Source organism: Indicator indicator, chromosome 24 (genome assembly GCF_027791375.1).
Source record: "Indicator indicator isolate 239-I01 chromosome 24, UM_Iind_1.1, whole genome shotgun sequence".
NCBI classification, from domain to species: domain Eukaryota; kingdom Metazoa; phylum Chordata; class Aves; order Piciformes; family Indicatoridae; genus Indicator; species Indicator indicator.
In genome coordinates this window covers 15,448,551-15,470,853 of record NC_072033.1, presented here as the reverse complement: position 1 = coordinate 15,470,853, position 22,303 = coordinate 15,448,551, and the positions used below count along the sequence as shown (strand labels likewise).

General features: G+C 59.2%; 1 protein-coding gene across 1 annotated transcript in view; it reads right to left on the bottom strand.

Moving 5' to 3' along the window:
- Positions 1-1,244: 1,244 nt before the first annotated feature.
- NOL4L (nucleolar protein 4 like) overlaps positions 1,245-22,303 on the bottom strand; it is a 62,076-nt gene continuing 41,017 nt past the window's right edge. Inside the window, exons 5-11 of the mRNA XM_054391852.1 lie at positions 18,612-18,753; positions 5,524-5,795; positions 4,789-4,974; positions 4,509-4,700; positions 4,295-4,417; positions 3,440-3,641; positions 1,245-1,444 (exon numbers count right to left, since the gene is read on the bottom strand). Of these exons, the coding sequence (XP_054247827.1) occupies positions 1,245-1,444; positions 3,440-3,641; positions 4,295-4,417; positions 4,509-4,700; positions 4,789-4,974; positions 5,524-5,795; positions 18,612-18,753 (1,317 nt within the window). The remainder of the gene's footprint in view (positions 1,445-3,439; positions 3,642-4,294; positions 4,418-4,508; positions 4,701-4,788; positions 4,975-5,523; positions 5,796-18,611; positions 18,754-22,303) is intronic.

The window sequence follows — 22,303 nt, the reverse complement described above, 5'->3', positions numbered from 1 at the left end:
CGCCTTGGTGACACCCAGGCTGCTCCTCACCAGTTCATTCTTCTGGTGCTGGCCCAGGGCTTGTTTCATGGGGACTGGAGTGAGCTGCGAAGGAGGAGGGGGGTGGGGGGAAGGGGCGAGCTGCTGCCCAGCAGCAGGATCCCAGCGGATCCCCTGGATCTGCCGGGTGGGTTCCAGCCTCCTCTGCACGATCCACGCGTCTGCGACACTCACCCTGCCCCCCAGGACCAGCTTGGCCGGTCCTGGAAGAAGCCCACAATGGAGTGTGAGGTAGAGTAGGGATGGTGACCACAAGACAGTGTTTCTCAGGTCCTTCCTTCCTTCCTTCCTTCCTTCCTTCTCTGCTCTGCAGGGGCTGAACCGAGCGTGAGGCATCCTCCTGGCCGCAGGTTCTGCTGAGCTTCCGAGTCGCCGCGGGGAGGGTCAGAGCCTGCTGCTGCCACAGGGCCGCCTGGAGCAAAGGGCTGAGCAGGACACTGCCTTGGGCAGCTCCCTTGGGCAGCTGCCACCTATGCTCACTGTGGTGGGGGGGAAGAAGGGCTGGGGGCTGGATAGCAAATTTGCTCCCTGTGGGACAAAGGGCTCCCCAGAGAAGCTGGCAGAGCTGCCTGAGCAGTAGTAGTGTGGTGCTATGGAATGTGGGGGGGTTGTTGGTTTGGGGTTTTTGTTTTTTGTTTTGTTTTTTTTTTTTTTCACAGAGCAAATGCCTTCTGAGCAGACAGACACAAAACTGGCAACCTGTACAAACTCAACAGAATCCATTTTCAGAAAAATAAATTACTAAGGGGAAGAGGAGGGTCCATTTTTTTTCTCAATAAATATGTGATTCAGCTCACCTAAGACTTGGAAATTATCCGGGGGGGGGGGGGGGGGGTGGCGGGGAGGAACGGACACGGGAATCTAACATTTGGGTCCACAAAGGTTATCCTAAATACATCTGCAGCCCCAAACCTCCCCAGGCTCCCTTCTGCCCTTGACAGTCCCACATCCTTCCAAGGGTTGGCTTCTGCTCGGGCATTGGAACGGGTCAGAACGTGTCCTTGTGCCTGAAGTCCCAGGTGCTTGGAGTGTAAAAGAAAAGAGGTCTTTAGGGTTCCACCTTCTAAAACTACGAGTGCCCGCCCCGGGGCGGGAGGACGGTGGCGGTCCTGAGCAGGACGGGGCTGGGAGCCTGGCTCGAGCAGGTACAAATTGTCTTCTGGAGAGAGGAGGAGGAGAAGGAGGAGGGAGGCAGCCCTGGGGAGTCAGTTCTGCTGCAAAATGAGGTTTTCCAGTTCGTCTGCGGAGCGCAGCAGGAATGCCGCCGACTCTCGGTAGCCGGCGATCAGCTGCCGCACGGCGCTGATCTCCGTGGGGCTGAGCTGCGCAGCCTGCATCCCCCTGCTGGTGCTGTTGGAGGGCGCCGTGCTGGAGGCCCCACCTTTCATGCTGAGATCGGTCGGACCTGCCGAGGGAAAGCGAGAGGGAAAGCTCAGGCAGGGCAGCTGCGGCCGTGTCCAACCTGCTGGCTGGGCAGGGGAAGCAAGGAGAGGAGGCAGTCCCCTGGGGAAGGAGAAGGCCCTGAGGTCGTTAATCGATGCAGGCTGCTGGAGCAGTTGGTGATGCTAGAGAAAGGCTTCAGGAGAGCTGAGCTCCTGCTGGGTGGCCTGACAGGGCACCAGGGACACCAAGCAGGGGACTGGGCTCCGGCAGCAATTCCCAAACCAGGACAGGAGAGTTCAGCAGCACCCCCCAGGCCAGACGGGTCCTGTGGGGGAGAGGCAGCTCGGAGGGGAGAGCATGGCCCCGGGAAGGGAAGGGTGAAGGAAAGGGTGAAGGAGAGAAATGCTGGAGCAGCCAATGCTGTGGGAGGAGTGGCACCAGCACAGGACTTCCACCACAGGCTCATCAGGCTGTGAAGGAGGGGAGGAGGAGGAGGAGGAGGAGGTGGAGAAGGAGGAGGAGGAGGCTGTCATGCGAAAGCAATTTCACTGGACAGAAAAGGCAGCAGAGCTGTTTCCTGGCTCACAGAGGGGGAAGGAGCTGGGAGTGGGTTTGAGCAAGAATTGCCTGAGGTGGGGGATGGAAGGAGAAGACACTTCTGGGCAGCAAACCCCTGCAGGCTTCTGCTCACAGAGGCAGAAGAAGGGGCAGCTCCTTGCCAGCAACTCACTCTTACCTCTGAAGGACTGGGCAAGAGCCTGGGCAAGGGAGGGGGTGGGGAAATAATGGTGAAGCAGAGGCACGAAATGCATCAGCAAGGAGCTCAGCACTGCTGTGGGCTACAGCCAGCACCTTCTGCTCCTCCTGGGGCTACTCTGAGCTGCTTCTGCCCAGAAGCCACTGGTAGCTGGGTGAGAGGAGGGTGCCAGGCAGTGCAGGGGCCCAGGGGTGCCAGTGCTGTTCTGGGGAGGAACCAGAGCTGCCTCCAGCATGGCTGCAAGGATTAGGCCTCGGCAGCTGGAGGCCGGGGTGGGATCTTTATTCAGGGTTAAGAAGCATTAGGAAGGGATGATAAGAGTTAATCCCAGACAGGCACTGCTCAGGGCTCCGGAAATCACATCCTCCCAAATCCCACCTCCTCCCCTCGGGGCGGACAGGGACAGGCCAGGAGTCCAGAGTGGCCTGGGGCAGGCCGAGGCAGCCCAGAGATTGCTGAAGGACCAGTCGAGGACCAAAGGAACAGCCAAGGACCAACGTGGGGGTCTCCGGCCCTTCCTGCCACCACTGAGTGGAGGACAAAGCCAGCAGGATGTGGCCCAAGGGCAGAGCCTTTGCTCCATCCCACATCTCTTTTGCCTGGGTGTCAGGGAGTCACCAGGTACCACGATGGCACCTCCCCAGGTACCCTGCTGGTCCCCAGGCCACTCTGCTCTGGTCACTTGCTCCTAGCTCAGCCAACCCCTCAAGACCTGAGCTCTCCTTCTGCCTTCCCACCTTGTACCCTCAGTCCTGCTCCCCTGGACACTTCTCACAGGCAATCACCAGTCCCTCACCACTCTCCCAACCTACAGCAGGAGCTGGCTGTGCCCTGGGTGCTGCTGCAGGGCCCCTGAACTTCACCCCCGCTGTCCCCAAACCTGTGTCCCTGTCTCCAAGAGCAGCCAGCACAGGAGAGGAAGGACTGAGAGCAGCCAGGAGCTGAGAGCAGCGATAGGAGCCTGCCCCTGTTAATAATTAATGGCTGCTACAGATTCTCTTTTTCCCTCAGTGCCACTCCTTCCCTCCACCAGTGCCACCCAAACAGGCCTCCTCATTTCAGTTCAACAATTAACCACCCCACTGATGAGGCTGGGCAGAGGCTGCAGGGGAAGAAGGGGTTTGGAGCAGCCCTGCCATGCCTAAGCTTGCCACGAGCTGTTGGGGAGCTCTCAGAACGTGCATAGGGTGGAGCTGATGGCTGGGGAGGCAGTGGGGGTCCCGGTGCCAGCAGGGCTGGGCACAGAGGGTGGGCACTCACCGTTACTGTGGTTGCCTGTCTGGAGGGAGGCAGGGGGCTGCAGGCTGCCCCCCAGGGACCCGTAGCCACGGTAGCTGTAGTTGAGGCTGCCGTTGATGTAGACTGGGTCTTGGGAGTAGGATGAAGCTGGCAGTGAGTAGGAGGAGTGGGTGATGGCTGTGGAGTCTCTGGAGTGCTGCTTGTCCAGAGCAATCGGTTCGTCCTGCACAGGGCAAACACAGACTGGCTCCAGCCAAGGGCCCAAGCTGTCCTCTGCAGCTGCTGGGAGGGATGGGCCAGCCCAAAGCAGGGTCCCCCCCATCCTTGACAGAGTGAGGCTCATGATGCACTGTGGGGCCCTGTCCTGCAGCCCCCTGAGTTTTACAAAGGCTTTAAAAAATGCTTTCCCTGGAATCATATCTGGTTGGAAGTGATCTTTAAGATCATGGAGCCCAACCCTTAACCCAGCACTGCCAGGGCACCACCAATCCATGGCCCTCAGCACCACAGCTCCAGGGCTTTGAAACCCCTCCAGGGACTCCACCACCACCCAGGGCAGCCTGGGCCAGGCCTGGGCAACTCTCAAGGGGAAAAAGTTGTTCCTCATGTCCAACCTAAACCTCTCCTGGGACAATCTGAAGCTATTTCCTCTTGTCCTGTCACTTGCTCCTCAGGGGAAGAGACTAACCCCCACCTGGCTCCAGCCTCCTTTCAGGGAGTTGCAGAGAGCCAGAAGATCTCCCCTCAGCCGCCTTTTCCCCAGGCTGAACACCCCCAGAGCTCCCTCAGCTGCTGGGAGATGTCTCTTTTTCTCCATCCCACCACAGGCTGCTGTGGGCTCCACCCCTCACCCACCTGCAGCCAGCAGCACCATACCTGGGACGTTTGGTAGATCTCCAGCCGCATCCTCTTGGCTGCCTTCCGCGTTTCGCTCTCACAGGCAGCAGCCAGGATGTTCTCCGCCATGGCTGAGGTCAGGTGTGGTGGTGTGGGTCTGGTCTGTGGAGACACAAGCAGAGGAAGTGCTCAGGAGGACCCTAACCACCCTGGGAGTGGTGGGCAGCAGCAGGGCAGCAGGCTGGCAGCTCACCATCTCCATGCCGTTCTTCTTCATGCGGCGGCAGGACTTGAGGTAGGTGCGGATGCGCTTCCGTGCCCGCTCCTGGAACTCGGGGAACTGCCTGCTGCAGGACTCGATGATGGCCTGGATCTTCTCCTTGGGCTGCTTGGAGATGGGAACCATCCTGTCCAGGTTCTCATCCACGAAAAGGCGCACAAACATCTGCAGGGGAGGAGACAGACGCTGGAACAGCGAGGCGGGAGGCAGGGCGGGGGTCATCCTCCCTCCCCCCCGGTGCTGCCCTCCCTACATTGAAGGCTTTTAGCCTCTCGGGGTCCATCCCCTCCGAGTCATTTATCTTGTCGTTGTCTTCGTGGTCATCGTGGTCATCGTCATCTTCATCAGCCGTGGGGGCCCTGCCCACGGTCAGGTCCTCCGGGCAGCCGCTGACCTCTGTCTTGATGGAGTCGTAGCTTCCAGAGCTGTATGGGGGGGACTGAGAGGAGATGGAGAGTTACCACCAGCAGCCCTCACCTGCCTGCCCCTGCCCAGGTCACAGGGAAGGAGCCTGTGGTCCTTGGTTCAATGCTTCTTGATGTGCCTCTGGGAGATGAACCCAGGGCTGGGCTGCCCTGAGTGCAGAGAAGGCTCCAGGGGGACCTTAGAGCAGCCTGCCAGTACCCGAAGGGGGCTCCAGGAGAGCTGGGGAGGGACTTTTGACAAGGGTTGGGATTGACAGGATAAGGGACAATGGCTTTGAGCTGGGAAAGGGGAGATTGAGAATGGGGATGAGGAAGAAATTCTTGACAGTGAGGGTAGGGAGACACTGGCACAGGTTGCCCAGGGAAGCTGTGGCTGCCCCCTCCCTGGAGGTGTTCAAGGCCAGGCTGGATGAGGCCTTGAGCAACCTGGGCTGGTGGGAGGTGTCCCTACCCATGGCAGTGGGGTTGGAACTGGCTGAGCTTGAAGGTCCCTTCCAAGCCAAGCCCACTCTGCGGTTCTCTGTCCTGTGCCAGGCTGGGTGCCCGCCCCGTGCCTGCCATACCTCTGCGGTGCTCTTCACGGCGTACTTGACCCTGCTGCGCAGGCCGTCGGCGCTGCAGCCGTCCGGGGGGTAGGAGGGGGTGGGGTGGGCAGGGGCCAGCTTGTCGCAGAGGTTGATCGGCTGCTCGTCGGCCGCTGCCGTGAAGTCCATGGGGGCCGCGGGGCCATTGCCGTTCATCTCGGGGAAGCTGCTGTCGCCCTGCGTGCTGCTGGAGGTGGAGGGGTTCAGGGTGGAGGAACCATTCCCGCTGCAGCTCTCTGACGAGGAGTCATCTGCAAGGAAGGACACATGGTCACCCCCGTGGCACCATGTGGGCATCCTCGTGGCACCCTGCAGTCACCCCCATGGCACCCAGTGGACATCCTCGTGGCACTCTGTGGTCACCCCCTGGCACCCTGTGGGCATCCTCGTGGCACCCTGCAGTCACCCCCATTGGCACCCTGCAGCCACCCCCATTGGCACCCTGCAGCCACTCCCATAGCACCCTGTGGTCACCCCCAGGGCACCCTGAGGCCACCCCCGTTGGAACCCTGCAGCCATCCCCATTGGCACCCTGCAGCCATCCCCACTGGCACCTTACAGCCACTCCACTGGCACCCTGCAGCCACCCCTGTTGGCACTCTGCAGCCACCCCTGTTGGCACCTGCTGGCCACCTCCCTGAGCCATGCTGCAGGCCCTGGGTCATGGCCACACAGCTCTGCTGCCTCATCCCTCAAAGCCTCCTGGGTGCTGCCATGCCCAGGGTGCTGCCATGCCCCAGGTGCTGCCATGCCCCAGTGCCCAGGGCCGCTTGTCCCTCCCGCAGGTGACAGTCCCCACGCCTCCGCCCGGGGCTTGAATAAGAACTTTGGAATTTGGTCCTTTTGGGTTTCTGTTTGCATTGCAGGGAGGAGAAGGGGCATTGCCTCTCCCCGTCGTATCCCTTGCCTCCTGGCACCCTTCTCCCAGCCCACTTTGGGGCTGGGTGTGGTGGGAGCCCCAAAGCTGGTGGCCTGGGGACATGCTGCCATGTGGTGTGCTGGGGTATGGGGACAGCACAGGAGGACACCTGCGTGGGAAAACTGAGTTCGTGCTGCCTGGGAGCAGCCTCAGGAGCTCTGGGCACAGTGGGCACATTGCCTGGCAAGGCTCCTCAGCATGCTGCTACCTGAGGGGACAGGGGATTCACCACATCTCTCCTGTCCCACTGAACACCCAAGTGACCTCCTGCAACCTCTGTGGGCACTCCTGTGTCTGTTTCCACACACTCCAGAGTCCTCCCCCAATCACCACCCCTTTCCTCCACCACTCCAACAGGCAGAGCCCACAGCCCATGGGCCGAGCCCACAGCCTATGGGCCCAGCCCCAGCAATGCCCCCAACATGCCCAACACACAGCCTGGCTCCTACTTGGTGCCAGTTCCATTCACACCCCCAGCTCCTGGCACCATCCCCTGCCCGTGCCCTGTTCCCCCCAACCTCCCCAGCCTCACACCGCTCCAAAGACCCAGCCTGGCAGCGGCGCACTGCCTGGCCCTGCCCATACCCATGCCCACCACCTCCAGCACCCAGCCCTGCCCGCGGCCAGCCGAGAAGCCGCAGCCCCGGGGCCGGGCAGGACATTTTGTGAGCTGCCGAGGCCGTCGCCTTGCCTCCCCCCGGCCGCAGTAACTCCTTTATCTCAGGAGGTGCCTCCGCGGAGGGCAAGGGCGCAGCAGCACGTGGGGAGCTTCCTGCGCCAGCCTGCACCGAACAAAGAAGCTGCCGGCGGCCGGCAGCAGATGGCAGGTCCCCACCGGCCGCCGCGCCGCGGGACAATGGGGTCGGCCTGAGAGGTGCCCTCAGCACCCCGCCAGCGCCTCCCGGCTGCCAGGGAGCTGCCAGGTCCAAAGGTGTGCGGGCCGCAGGGCGGAGAGATGGTGCCACCCACCCTCCTCCTCCCCAGGCTGGCACCCACGGGGGAACTTTAAGGAGAGGCTGGGTGAGCGCCGCCGTGACCCTGCGGCAGCCCAGGACTTTGTATCCCTTCAAACAAACAGCCCTGAGGGCACTCGGACACCCAAGCTGACCACGGGGCACAGTCAGCATGTGCCCAGCCACCCTGCTCACTGCCCAGCCTATGCCAAGGCTGCTGCCAGCCCCACAAGCCCCTAAATTCCGAGGTGCCCGCTGCAGCTCCCTGCTCGGCAGAGCTGCCTCCCTCTCCTTTCCCTGGCACTGATCCCCTCACTGTCTGAGCCATGACCAGAGCTGGCCTAATCTCTGGCCTTGGTGTTTATGTGCCAGGCTGGTGGCAGGTGGCATCTCCCTGGCACGGGGCTGGCTCCATGCAGAAGTTCTTGCTCCTGGCAGGGGCCAAGTGCTGGCTCCGTGTGCAGGGATTTTAGGGCTCTGAGGGAGCTCAGCAGGCACCACCACCCTGAGGCACCCTCTGAGCCATCTCCTGGGACCAGTGCTGCTCTCCTGTCCCTGTGCCACAGCAAAGGGCTTGGACAAGTGGCTGCAGCCCCGACCATGACAGCAGGGCCTCTGCTGCTGGCTCAGCCCTAACCTGGAGGAGCAGGATGGCACTGCCACCTCCTGCCCCACACCCAGGGGGGTTCACTAGAGGTTGGTGCTCTCAGGTCCCTGCGGGTTTTGCTCCAGTGCCTGCTCCGTGGGGCTCTCTGTCCCACACACACAGTGGCTTGGGCACAACCAGACCCAGCACCCTTGGTTTGAGCTCAGCCAGACCCAGCACCCTCGGTTTGGGCACAGCCAGACCCAGCACCCTCGGTTTGGGCACAGCCAGACACAGCACCCTCCGTTTGGGCACAGCCAGACCCAGCACCCTCAGTCTGGGCACAGCCAGACCCAGCACCCTCCGTTTGGGCACAGACAGACACAGAACCCTCAGTCTGGGCACAGCCAGACCCAGCACCCTCGGTTTGGCCACAGACAGACACAGCACCCTCAGTTTGGGCACAGCCAGACCCAGCACCCTCGGTTTAGGCACAGCCAGACACAGCACCCTCAGTTTGGGCACCGCAGTGGTGCTGGCAGCATGCAGGGAGCTGGGGTCCTGCCCATGGGATGGCAGCAGCCATCCATGGTCCTTCCCTCCCTCCCCCTGCTCTGCTCTCCACACCAAGCGAGACGGGGCTCCCAGAGGGAGGCTCCAGCCTCATCCAGAGATGCCTCTCAGAAGGATTAAGGAGAATTATTCCCGAGGCCAGAGGCACGAGGCACACGCCAGGCCCCACTGGCAGCCTGGGCACAAGCACAGCAACAGCAGCGCAGCACCAATCAGCACCCGGCCCCAGGCCAAAGGCAGCCACCCCCTGCCACCTCCTTGGGGCACAGGCAGCCCCCTGCACGCCTGCCTGCACAGAGTGGGGGGTGGGGGAATCTGCATGCCACAAATCCTCTGCCAGGCAAGGGGCACTGAAAGGGATGTCACCTGGGAGAAGATTGTACCAGTGCCCTGAGCATCCCCAACCTGCCCCAGACATCTCCGACCTGCCCTGGGCATCCCTGCACTGCTCTGAGCATCTTCAACCTGTTCTGAGCATCCTCAACCTGCACTGAGCCTCCTAAACCTGCCTCAGACACCCCCAATCTGCCCTGGACACCCCTGCCTTGCTCTGAACATCCTCAACACACTCTTGAGCATTCTCAGTCTGCCCCAGACATCCTCAACCAGCCCTGGGCATCCCTACATTGCTCTAAGCATCCTCACCTTACTCTGAGCATCCTCAACCTGCCCTGGACATCTCCATCTCTCCCTGGGTATCCTGCTCTGCTCTGTCCCACCTCACCTCCAGCCTCCCCTCAGCCCCCAGCTCTGCCCTGGTCCCTGCAGCTCCCATCTCTGTTGGCAGTGCCAGTCCTGCCCTGCCTGCTCACATCAGGCAGGATCCTGGTGGTGAGGTCTGGACCCTCCCAACCTCACAATGTCTCAGGTTTTGAGGTGTTTTTTTTGCTACACAAAACACAGAGAGCAGCTGCAAACCAGGATCCTACCCAACTCCTCTGCATTTATGAACTTGGGGTTTGCTACAGCCAAGAAGAAATGAAAGCAAAGAGGAGGAGGTGCTCAGGAACCTGTCCAGGTGGCATGAGAACATGAAACTGGAATCCAGCAGAAGGGATCAGCACCTACTGCAAGAGCAACTTAACCCAAGGATGAACAGAGGTAAATAACAAGGTCTGTAACCCACTAGCTGCAGACAATTGTCTTACTTCTACCTTTTCAGAGGTGCTGCTCCCGCAGCAGCTCAGCACAGAAAGCAAAGGGTTAATCTCAGCCTTGTGGGCAGAGAAACGGCCACAAATGTGGAGTGCCAAGGTCCTTGGTCTGCAAGGGAATGGCCTCAGCCAGCCTGAAAACGCAGAAGGGCTCAGGGAGGAGCACTGCACTCTCCTGGTCAGTGTGGATGGGACGGTGCCGGTGCTGCTGCTGCTCCCCAGACAGCTGCACCAGGACACCTCCAGCCCACAGCAAGCCCTGAACAGTGAAGCAGCACCTGGGGGAGAAGCAGCAGAAGCTGCTTGAGTGGCAGGAGCAAGGTTTAGGCTCCTGCTCTGCAGCCAGCAGCTGCAGCAGGACACGGAGCTAGCTGGCCATGCTCCAGAGAACCACAGCTCTGGTAAAAAAAAACCCAAAAGTTGTGAGCCTGGAGAGGTTTGGTGCCAGAGGGTGCTCAGAGCACCCCTAAGGAGCAGGGCTGAGCAGCAGCAGGCGAGCCAGGCCATGAATTTATTCATCATCAAGCAGCAGGAGCCCGGTGAGCTCCCCGCTCGCGGCTGGAGCTTGGCTGCACGAGGAGCCCCTCTAATGAGGATAATTGGGAGCCCCCCTGCTCCACCCCCCGTGCCCTAATTGAAGCAGATGGAACTGTAAAAACAATGTCACTTGGAACTGGTTTGATCTTTCAGTTTGGAATATTTCATTCCCCACTTTAATCCCCCGGAGCTTGGGCTCCATGGGATGGAGATGGAGGAGACCTCAGCCCTGAGCAGGGGATGCTGGTGAGCCCAATGGAGGCTGCCCAGCAGAGCTCTGCTCTCCTCAGCCCCACAGTCGTGGCCAACCCAGCAAGGAGGAGGCAGCAAGGAAGCTGCCTGATGCCTCTGCTGCAGCCTCAGCATCTCCCCAGCGGTGGCCCAGCCCAGAAGAGTAAGAAGCAAAATGGCTCCTTGGGCTGCGGTGCTGGGGGAGGAGGGGGATCAGTCACTTATTAAATGAATTAATCAGGGCTCAGCGTTTTCATTTTGAAGAGGCTGCTGGATTATCCTTGATTTCTGTGGTGCTGGATTTGCAGAGCTCAGGAGGGGAAGGGGCGATTCCCAACACCTGCTCCCCGGGAGGTTTTATGGCGGGGAAGTGGTTTGGGCTCCAACGTCTCTGTCAGCGAAGGCCACCACGCCGCTCTCCAAAGGCAGGGCTGAAGATGAATGGGGCAAATTGTTCCTCCTCCTGTCACATCTCCAGAGTGGAGACAAAAACCTCTTTTGACTCGGGAAACAATGAGCTTATGCAAGAGCCAGCGGCCCACGGAAACCTCGCTGCAGCCCGGTGGGCCTGGGGGCTGTCTGCCCTGCCCCTGCCCCTGCCCCTGCCCCTGCCCCTGCCCCTGCCCTGCCATGGCCACAGCCCACGGCCAGCACCAGGGAGAGGCTCCCTCAGCTGCTTCCCACCTGCCTGCGTGGCCTCAGGCACCACAGTTACCACCAGGTACCACCAGCGACCCTTGGATTCCCTGGGGACCGCCACTGAGCCACCAGCCGTGGCCCTTGCCTGCTCCGCTCGCCCACAGCCAGCAGGGCAGAGGCAGGGGTTGCTGCTCCCACACCTGAGACTTCCCCTGGCTAATGGGAGGGGAATGTCCCAGTTCCAGCCAGCATGGCCCCAGCAGGGGCTGGAGCTGCACAGCCAGCCCCAGAGCGGCTGCAGGGAGGGCGCAGAGCATCCCACCGCTGCCTGCCTGCAACAACAGCCAGGAAGATGAAAAGTGCCATAAATTATTCACTCACAAAAGAGATGGGGGGGGGGAGCAGGAGAGCTGCAAGGAAGGGACCCTTCTACAAATTACAGAGCCCTAGTGGCAACAGGGGCCCTGCAGGGCACCACAGCTGGGGGGCAGCACGGCTGGGGGGCAGCACCACCTTTGTTAGGCACAAGCGACTAGCACCCCAGGGATCCAGCACTCATGCCCAGGGGTCCTGCCCCCAGGACCAAGAGCTTCTGGGATGTGGTTTAATGGCCACAGTGGTCCTAGGCTGCCAGCTGGAGTTGGTGATCATAGAACCATAGGATTGTCAGGGTTGGAAGGAACCTCAAGCATCATCTAGTTCCAAACCCCCTGCCATGGGCAGGGACACCTCACACTAGATCTCAGAGGTCTTTTTCCAGCCCAAACAATTCTATGATCCTGCAGCCAGGATCAGGGCTCCTGCAGCCACAACCAGGCAGGGAGTGGCAGGAGAGCCCCTGGCCATGCTGGCTGCCATGGCCACCCTGCAGCACTCCCAGGGCTGGAGCATGAAGCCTGTTTCCTCCAGGCCCTGCCCAGCTGATGGCCTCCAAGCTGCGCAAGGAAGAAGAAAAGGAATGTTGCTGGGGGCCATGGAGCAGTGGGACTGGCCAGTGTCCAGTTCAAGCTCTCCATTTCCTGTCTTCCTTGGGTAATGCAAACCTCCTTCTGTCCCACACAGGGTGTCCACTGCTCCCTCCCCAGGCCCTGCCCTCGCTCAGAGCCCTCCACCAGCCAGACATCTGGCAGGGCTGGGCACAAGGCAGCGCTGTGCAGCCTGCTCCCCCTCCCTCGCCATGAAAGGTGCCCCTCGGTGCCATCTCCCCCCAGCTCCACTGCCCAGCAGCTCCCTCTGGCACCAGGACTTCACCCCACTGGCCCCACGATGGACACTGCCGTGCACCCAAGCTCTGCAGCTGCCAGGCAGGACAGCAGCCCTGCCACCCATGCTCTGGGTTTGCCCTCCTACTCCCCACACAGCAGGGAAGGAGGTGGCACAGACCAAGCCTCTCCTTGTGCCACCATTGCTGGCAGCCGCCCCGATGCTGCCGCAGGGAGGGGGCACACCATGGCCCAGCACTGCCCGGGCACTGCCTCTCCCCATGCCAGACAAACAAACAGGTTTGGTGGCTTTGGGCAGGCTCCAGGCCGAGCTGCTGCCTCCAGAGCAGCCCTGCCACCAGCACAGACCCTGCTGCTCACCCCCAGAGCGGGGACTGTCCCCAAGTCACCCCTCCCAGGCAAGGGACACACTCTGGGGGTCACCCTGCTGACCCCTTCAGTCTGGGGGGGCAGATAGGGGCACAAGCAGCACTGCCCAGCACTGCCCAGCAGCCTGCAGACCCTGTCTGCTCCACACCAAGGAAGAGCCCCCCCCAAAACCTCTGCTCCGTGCCCAGCAGCAGCGTTCAACCCAGCAGAGCCTCAAGCCCCAGCCCAGAAGCCACCATGGCCCCACAGTGTCCCTGCTGCACCCCTCATCACTGCTCTTCAAAGGGCATCAAAGGGAGGCTGTGATTGCTCAAGAGGAGCAGACAGGCCCCTCAGGAGGTGACATGGGACACAGCCACCAGCCCAGACCCAGCCCAGGCTGACTTCTGCCACCAGGACAGCACAGCATGGGGACACCCAGAGCACAGGGGCAATACCTGGCTGAGAAAAGCAGGTTAAGGTCACACCCAGCTGCTGTAAGGGCTGGATGCTGGCCCTAGGCTTGCTCAGGCTCTGAGCTAGGGCTTCCAGGAGGGTGAAACCCAGCCCTGGGGCAAGAAGCATTGAAAACTGTGAGGATTCCATCCAAAAAGCAAGGAGCTTGCAGGCCACCCTTGGCAATGGCCATCAGACCTTCCCTGGGGCTGGCACAGGGGTGTCTGTGGGCACCTGGAGCAGGGGTGAGGAGAGATAAGCCCCAGTGGTGGAGGGGAGCTGGGAGCTGTGACACCCAATGCTGCCCATGGTAAGCCACCCTGCCTGGGGGCAGCCAGGAGGGTGCCATGGCTCCATGGGCAGATGTCAGCTGTCAGGGAGCTGCAGGTGTGGAGTGAGGCTGCCCTGGGGATGGAGCCTGGTAGGAGGCTGGGGAGGTCCTGCAGGTCCTGGCTGTGCCAGCACCAGCCTGGTTTCTGGACTATGCCTGGCAAGAAGCTGCTCTCCTCCCCAGGATGCTCTCTGCTAGGTCAATGGTGTGGGAACCTGGTGCTGTGCAGCACAGAGTGGGCACCTCAGAAAGAAGAATCATAGAATCCTTGTGGTTGGAAAAGGCTTTTAAGACCATGGAGTCCAACCCTTACCCCAGCACTGCCAGGGCACCACCAAACCATGGCCCTCAGCACCACAGCTCCAAGGCTTTGAAACCCTTTCAGGGATGGGGACTCCACCACTGCCCTGGGCAGCCTGGGGCAGGCCTGGACAACTCTCAAAGGGAAGAAATTGTTCCTCATGTCCAACCTAAACGCCTCCTGGGGCAAATTGAGGCCATTTCTTCTTGTCCTATCACTTGTTCCTTGGGAGAAGAGACCAACCCCCATCTGGCTCCAACCTCCTTTCAAGGAGCTGTAGAGAGCCAGAAGGTCTCCCCTCAGCCTCCTTTTCTCCAGGTCTAACATTGGTGTGACCCAGAGCTGCAGGACAAGTGCCACCAAGAGACTGCTGTGCTGGGAACCACTCAGCTCTGTCCCAGCCAGACCCAGGACAGGCTGCCCAGAAGAACAACCTGCCCTACCTGCTCCCAGGACAGCATCCCAGAATAATTCCTGCCTGCATGTCCTCCTTGGAGCACTCCTGAGGGATGTCCCCAGCACCCAGGATCTTTCCCAGCCAGCTGCCTCCAGGGATGCCCCTGAGCAGTGCCTGCCTCCACTGCTAAAGAGGTTATGAACGTCCTTTCTCCAGGATCTGGATTAGCCACTGCTGCTTTGGGCAGAACAGGCTCAGCAGGGACACTGCCACTCAAGCCAGAACCTCAGCTGAAGGGGACCTGTCCCAGTACAGTCCCACAAAGCAAGGGAAAGCAGATCCTACACCCAGGAGCTCTCCCTGTTCTTCAGCAGGGTTAGGAGCAGCAGCTCCTGCCCACAGGCTGAACTCTGCTCCTGGGTGATGGGGCAGGGGCATGGCCAGGGAGGAAGCAAGATGTGTCCTACTGGAGGACATCATGGAGATGTCTTCTGCATGAGCTCAGAGCTTTGCCAAGTCACCTCCACCAGGGTTCTGCTTCCTGCTTGCTTTCCAAGGGCACTGCACACACCAGCAGGTCACAGCCTGCCCATGGAGGGATACCTCACTCAGCGCCACACACCAGACCAAACTGGGAGGGTTTGGAGCTCTGAGCTGGCCTCTGAATGCAGACAAGCTCTGAAGATGGACAGACTCCACCTGGAACTGTTGCAGCCAGCCCAGGGCAGGCAGCAGGCAGCTGTGCTCAGCTGGGAGGGGGCACAGGACACCTTCAGTGCCAGTGACTGGCACAGGGGCCAGCGAGACGTGGCAGCTCTCAGGGTGACTCTGCTCCAAACGTGTGCTGGCTCCCACAGATGTGTCCTTCCAGGATGTCCTGCACAATAGCTCCACTCCAGCAGCAGAGAGCTGCTGCTGATCCTGCTGCTGCTTCCTGCGGGCATGGAGGCAGTGAGCAACATCCGACGGGGAAGGGCTGGAGCAGGGAGCTGCACACGTCCCGTGCTGGGCCCAGGGCATGAGGAACAAAGGAAAAGGGAAGGGGGCAGGGAGTGTGTGGGAGCCACTGCTCTGAACTGGCACTCTGTCCTGTGTCCCACCACGAGCCCACCAGCCCTGCAGGAGCCTGGCTCTGCTGCTGGACGCTGCCTTCTGTGTCCCTCTCCCACCAAGGTCCCATAGGATCACAGCACCAGAGAATTGTTTGAGTTGGAAAAGGCCTCTGAGATCATGGAGTCCAACCAGCAACCCAACCCCACCATGGCCACTCAACCATGGCCCCAAGTGCCATGGCCACAGCTTTCTTGAACACCTCCAGGGATGGGGACTCCACCACCTCCCTGGGCAGCCTGTGCCAATCCCTGATCACTCCTGCAGTGAAGAAATTTTTCATCTCCAATCTAACTCTCCCCTGGCACAATTTCAGGCCATTTCCTTTCCTTCTATCACCTGAGACGAGGGAGAAGAGACCTATTAGGTCTAATTTCTTCTCCTGCTGGTCCAAGGGCTGACACTGTGTGGCTATACTGGGCCAAGGTTTGTGGGCATGGAGACAAGAAGAGCTGCTGGCTTTCCTCTGAGCTGCTTTTTAGCAGACACCTGAGGATCAAAGAATGGGATGGTGGTTCCCTGCTCTCCCACCTGTGGGTCTCACACTGCTCTGCTCACAGGCTGCAAGCCCCCAGCCCTGCAGCTGCTGCTTTGGTGCTTTCAGGGCTGTTTTCACCCAGCCTGTCAGACGACACCACTCACCCTCCCACCAGGCAGCTCTTCATTAAAGCTTTATACTTTAGGAAGCCTTTCACAGAAGAACCACTCCAAGCATCCTGTCCATCCCCAGCAGCAGGCAGCAACAACTTAGGAAGTCAAAAGGATCTCCAGAGGGAGGAGAGCCCCAAGTCCTGAGCAAGCTCCTGACTGAAGAACTCAGTGTGCAACCTGCCCCCCGTGTGCTGGGACGCCTGGAGCTGAGTCCAGCTTTCTGCATCCCTGGCTGCATCTCCCACAGCTGGTGGAAGAAGGCTGGAGCTCTGTGGGGCTGCTGTGGGGCGTAGTGGCCAGCTGAGTGCAAGAGACATGGCTGAACATCCACTTTGGGCCTGCAGTGCATCAAGCAGAGCCCTTGGGCTGCCAGGTTCTCTGTGCAGGGCACCTTGGCTGGCTGGGCTCTGAGGAGCAGCAGTTACACAGCCTGGTTCCTCACATTTAGGTGATTGCTTGGGCATTTAGGTGATTCCACACAGGTTTGTTCCTCACATTTAGGTGAGTCCTTGGGCAAGTCTCATGAGCACAGCCTTAGCAAGCCAGTGGGAACCTGGTAAAACACATCTGCTTCCAAAAAAAAAAAAAAAAAAAAAAGCTTTCCTGGGTGAAGAGGAGGGGAAGCTGAAGAGTGCTCAACACTTTGGTTCATGCACACTCCCTTCCCTGCCTTTCCTCGAGCTCCATGCTCCTTCTCCACTCCCTGCTCCTCATCTCTGACCACTCACTATCCTCCTGGGTTGCTCCATCCTCCTCCTTCCCTTCTCAGCCTCCTGAGTGGGAGTGTTGGCCTGGCAGAGGGACTCACCCAAGGCTTTCACCCCAGCAGCATTAACCTGTGTTTTAGAGCTCCAGCACAGGATATGGACCTTCCCCAGGGGCACAACCCCCCCCCTTCAGACCCATGAAATGCCTCCTGAAGAAGGACAGCCTGATGGAAATCCAAACCCATGGCTGCTTCTTGATGGCTCTTGTTAGTAGCCCTGGGCTTGGCTCGCTTACTCTTTCACTCCATCACTGCCAAACTGACCTGGTTCAGCCTCCTGCCCACCCTGGGGAGAGCCTGGGACGCTGGCACCCCACACACAACAGGAAGGGACTATTTGTGCCCTTATTGCTCACCACTGAACCGTGGAGAAGAAACGAAAGGAGCCAAGAAGGGCCCCAAAGAGGACACCTGCTCCTGAAGAAACAACCCACAGGGCATGGGAAATGGGAAACACTCCCTGAGAGGGCAGAGAGAGAGGATTTAGCTGGAGTGAGAACACCTTGATTTGCCTACACACACCAGGGCCTTATTAAATTACTCTCCTGTTGAAAAACAATGTCCAGAAAAGGGATCCAGCCCAGGCCATTCGAGATGGTGAACAAGACTTGGGAAGTTGGCAGTGAGGGATAAGCCACCAGCCCAGCCCAAAAACTCCCAATGGGAGAATGGCAAAGTTCAGGGGGAGGATGGAGAGACCTGGCCAGGCAGTGGGTATGAGGCAGGACTTGCTCAGGGCTGAGGCTGCAGCCTGGTCCTAGAGAGCTGAACACTTTCAGATGGATTCCCACCAAAACTCCTCCTGCCACAGCCTGCACACTGCACCAGCAGGAGTGCCACCACCTGGCCCACCAGACAAGGCCATGGTGCAGCTGGGTCAGGTTTCACATCCTCACCAAGGCTGCCTGGTCCCAGGGCTGGTCCCAGTTAGTTCAAACCAGCAGTTCAGAGAAACTTGCAGGCTTGCAGCAGACACTGAAGTGCCACCACGCAACGGACCAAAGGGAGCAGTGTCCCTGCTGCCTCTTCTGGCCCTGCTGGCCCTGCTGCTGACCACACAAGCAGCTAAAAGCCACCCCAGGGAGACCTGCCAGCACAAAAGACCTTTCTTTCCTCCAGGGTGGTTTTCCAGTCCCCTTCCTTAAAGCAGCACCAACCCAGCCCATGTTGTCCCTCGACTCCTCCGCTCCCTTCCCACTCTCCCAGCAGCAGCTGGGCTGGGGACAATGAGAGACTCAATCTCTTGAGCAAAAGCCAGCAACAGTCCAACCACCAAACCCTTCCAAGCATCATGGAGATGAACCCTGACCCCAGCTTGTACTTCTACCATTTATTTACTCACTCTTTTATGTTAACTGTAGTCAATCTGCAGTTTCAAACCATCACAGTTAACCCAGCATGTCTCACACAAATACCACAGCAGCTCTCTTCAAACTCTTCCACCCAGCCCATCTCTGCCATCTCCAGCCCCTTCCAACCACCTGCCCCGAGTGAGGAGATGTCCTCCCATCACTCTTGGCTCCTGCAGAGGATATGTTTCTTGCCTGGGGGGGTTCCCAGCCACCACCTAAGGAGCAGCTTTCTCTCCTTGGCACCCTTCCTGCACACAGCTCACGGCTCAGGACCAGCAGGGCTCTCCTCCTTACACCCAGACAGCCACAACCTGCTGCTTTAGGAGGAGCCTTGGTGACCTCTTGCTGGAGGAGCTGGCAGTCAGATCCCTGTGCAAGGACCACCAGCTCCGAGCAGGAACCCAAAAGCCAAACGGGAAAGCCTGGGAGGCAGTGCTGCTCAGCACATGAAATCCACCCCACAGGTGGGACACCTGATCAGAGGGTGCTGGTTAATGTTTAACAAGGCCAGGCGGGCAGGGGCGGGCGGGGGGCACTCACCGTCCTCATGGCCAGGCAGGGGCTGAGGGCTGCGCATGCTCTCGTCCTGGCTGGGGCTCAGGCTGGAGTTCAGGTGCTGGTCAGCTGAGATCCATGTGGAGTCGTTCATATCAAAGTCCTCGCTGCTCACCGAGGTCTCATCCTGGAGACAAGCAGGAAAGGGTTAAGCGGCTGAGCTGTTTTCTTTCCTCCTTTCTCCGGCGGCTTTGGACATCTCCTCTGCAGCTCTGCTTCCTAAAAACAATCAAGCAGCTCCTGCCTCCCCCAAGAGCGCTGCTGCTGGCCCCTCGGAGCTCGCCAAGGCCACGGGCCGGGCTCTGCTTCCTGCCTGAAGAGCCTGAGCAATGGCACTGTCTCTAATTGAGGACAATTAGAAAGAGCTCGCATCCTGTAGGAGCGGATGGCTGAGCCCTGCAGTTTACCCTTTAATCTCCATCCACCCCAGCCTGCTTCTGGCAAGGCAGCAGCGTGCAGGAGCTGAGGGCAGGGAGGGGGAACTCCATCAGACAGCCCCTAAGACACCTCAGATTATTTGGAGGTCGACGCAGCTGCTGCAGGAGGCATCACCCAGAGGAGTGGCACTGGTTGGGGAGAGGGCAGTGGGGCAGATCTGGGCAGCAGCACTGGGCCTGTCTTGCCTGATCATAGAATCAGAGAATTGTTTGGCTTGGAAAAGCTCCCTGAGATCATTCAGTCCAACCTTCAACCCAGCACCACCATGGCCACTCAACCATGGCCCCGTGGCCACATCTTTCTTGAACACCTCCAGCAATGGGGACTGCACCACCTCCCTGCGCAGCCTGTTCCAATCCCTGACCACTCTCACAGGAAAGAAGTTTTTCCTGATCTCCAACCTAACCCTCCCCTGGCACCATTTCAGACCATTTCCTCTCACCCTATCACCTTATACTAGGGAGAAAAGACCACCCCCACCTCACTCCAACCTCCTTTCAAGGAGTTGTAGACAGCAATGAAGTCTCTTCTCCTCTGTTGCTGCAGAGGCTGTGCTCCAGCATAGTCCCCAGGGACTGCTCCTCCAAAGGGATATCACGCCTGTGTCCTGATCAAAACTGACAGCACACACCTTGGGAAGGGGCTGGGGTAGTGAGGATCCCAGCAAGCCAAGGACACCCAGCTGGGGCTCCATGCCTGCTCCCTGGTGGCATAGATGACATTCCTCTCTCCCACTCCTGCAGCTGAAAGGACATTTTCCCTCTCCCTCTCTCTCCCTTCTTGCTAACCTTTACAGTACTTCAAGACACAGCCCTTGGATGGCTTCCAGCGCCGGAAAGGTCAGCCACAGGATTTCAAAACCATCATCAGACAGGCAGCAGTGAGATCCTGAATGAGAGGAGGGGCTGCAGGACCTCCCTGGGCTGAACTCTCCAGCAGGCAGCTTGGGAGGAAGCAGATACGTGTTCCATGGTCCCGCTGCTGATCCTTTTATCTCCTTCCTCTCCCTGCTCTCATCCCTCAGAAAGGGGCAGAGACCTCACCCAGAGCCCTGGGGTGCAGGGGAGCACCAAAAATGTTTCCAGAACCACTTTCAACTGCACTGTCCTTTGACTGAAACATTTCCAAGGCTTCCAAATTCTCTCCTCTTAATTTTTTTTGTGTGTGTCCTTAGTTCTCAGATAAAACAGAGCCCCTGCTCCCTTTCCATGTAAGAAGCAACTCAGGCACCCTTCAGCCTGCTCTGTGCCTCATAAAGTGCCCTGCCTGCCTGCTGCTGGCTGACAGCTTTTATTGTGAACAAACAAACGTTTTTCAAGACAGGTTTGTGCTTCTCCTCCCAGCTCCTCATCCCTGGAGCCACATCTGCTGGCTCCAGGCTCATGCCCGCCCCCAGCCCGGGGAGTTTCCTGGAATTTACAGCTTGTGAAACCTCTCAGGCACCAAGGGACAGACAGAGGGACAGAAAGGGCTCAGCAGCCTCTAGCACACCCATCAATGGAATGGAGACACATTGGTCCCCCAGACCTGCTGCCAGCCTGCTGCCCAGGTCAAGCAGAGCAGCAGAGGCAGGAGGCAGGGGGACAGCACTGCTGCCACTCCAGCCATGAAGCCATCCAGCCCTTCCAGAAACTCCATCTTGTACATAGAGAAGCAGGACTGCAAAGGTCTCCCTGTTGTAAACTATAAATAGTCTCTTCATTGCAAGCATTTGCAGGAGGCAGCCACCCTAATATCTGCCCTTCTTCACAAGGCTTACTCCAGATTACTGTCAGAGCTTAAGAGACAAATGCAAATGCCAAGGTCCTTGCTGCCCACAGTCTCTCACCTGTCTGGAGAAGGAGGCTTGGGAGTGATGTTTTTGGAAAGCCTCTGACTCAGGCACAGGGGCTGAGGGGTTCAGCTGCAGAGGACACCCAAGCCTGGCAGCGAAACCACAGCCCAGCAGGCATCAGGCTCTCCATGCAGTGCTGGGTGGTGGGGACATGGTGCCATGCAGGACGCCTGGCACACACAGGCTCTGTGAAGTGCCTCACAAACGTGTGCACCAACATTGGCCTATTATTAGAAATACTCTGGGTATCAAAGCAGAAACTGATAAGCTATAAATGACTCAAGTCAAACAAGGCCGTCGCACGTTCACCACTCCAGGATCCAGCCACCAGCAGAGCACGGTGCTGCTCTGGGACTGTCCACACACCCCTCACTGTCACTCCCTGCTTCCCAGCTGAGCTTTTGCTTTCCAGCACTGACATCCTTGGCGAAAATGCCAATGGGACAAGCTTCCCAGAAACACACAGCTCCCACAGCACAGCCCACCCCACCCCAAGGGTGGGGTAATCATGCTGATCATGCCGGATGAATCCTTCACAAAGCCAGTGGTGGGAACTTCCTTGGGGAAGCCCCCACAGCTCTGCCCACATCAGGGTGCCCCAGGAGCTGCTCACACCTTTGTGCCCCTTCCCTAAAACAAGAGAAAGGCCCCGACCTCGAGCATGGCCCTGGCCATACTCATCACTGTGACTCTGCCATCCTCTATTGCATCCCTCACAGCTTGCTGGGACCATCGGCCACCAGCAAGATCCCTCCTGAGGTCACCCCTCAGAGACACCAAAGGCTGAGCACTGTGACCTCTTCATGCTGCCCATCAGTGCCAGTGCCAACTGCTGTCACTGTCCCACTCACACCAGGGCCAATCCCAGGGACAGGAGGCCCCAGAATGTCCCAGGAGCAGCCCCACTTCAGCCAGCCGGTGCAGCAGGACAGCAGCACAGCACACATCCCATCATCAAAACACAGGACACCAGAGCAGGAACAAAATTCCTGCCTGGGTGCGCAGCTCTGAACCCTCCCTGGATGCCAGGCACCTGGCTGAAGGCTGAGCCTCCAACCACCCAGCCAAGGGAGGACACATTTCTCACAGCAACAACAGCCAGGACTCGGAGCAATACGGTAAATCTAATCTACCCTTCCACCCTCTTTTGGCTTGCAAGTCAGGCAGCTCATTCTTTTTCCTCTCTGGGTTCTCAGGAGAATTCTCTCTGCTAATTTCTTCTTTCCTGTAAACAAACTTCAAATGAAACTTTCATTAGAAAACAGAAGGCAATCCATTACCAGCCCCTGTCTCAGGACCCGCTGCCTCTTCCCCCTGTTCCACGCCACTCGTGGTAGAGATGGCAGCGACAGTGGCTGCCCCGAGCTGCCAGCCCAGGGCTGAACCCTCGCAGCCTGGCACTGCC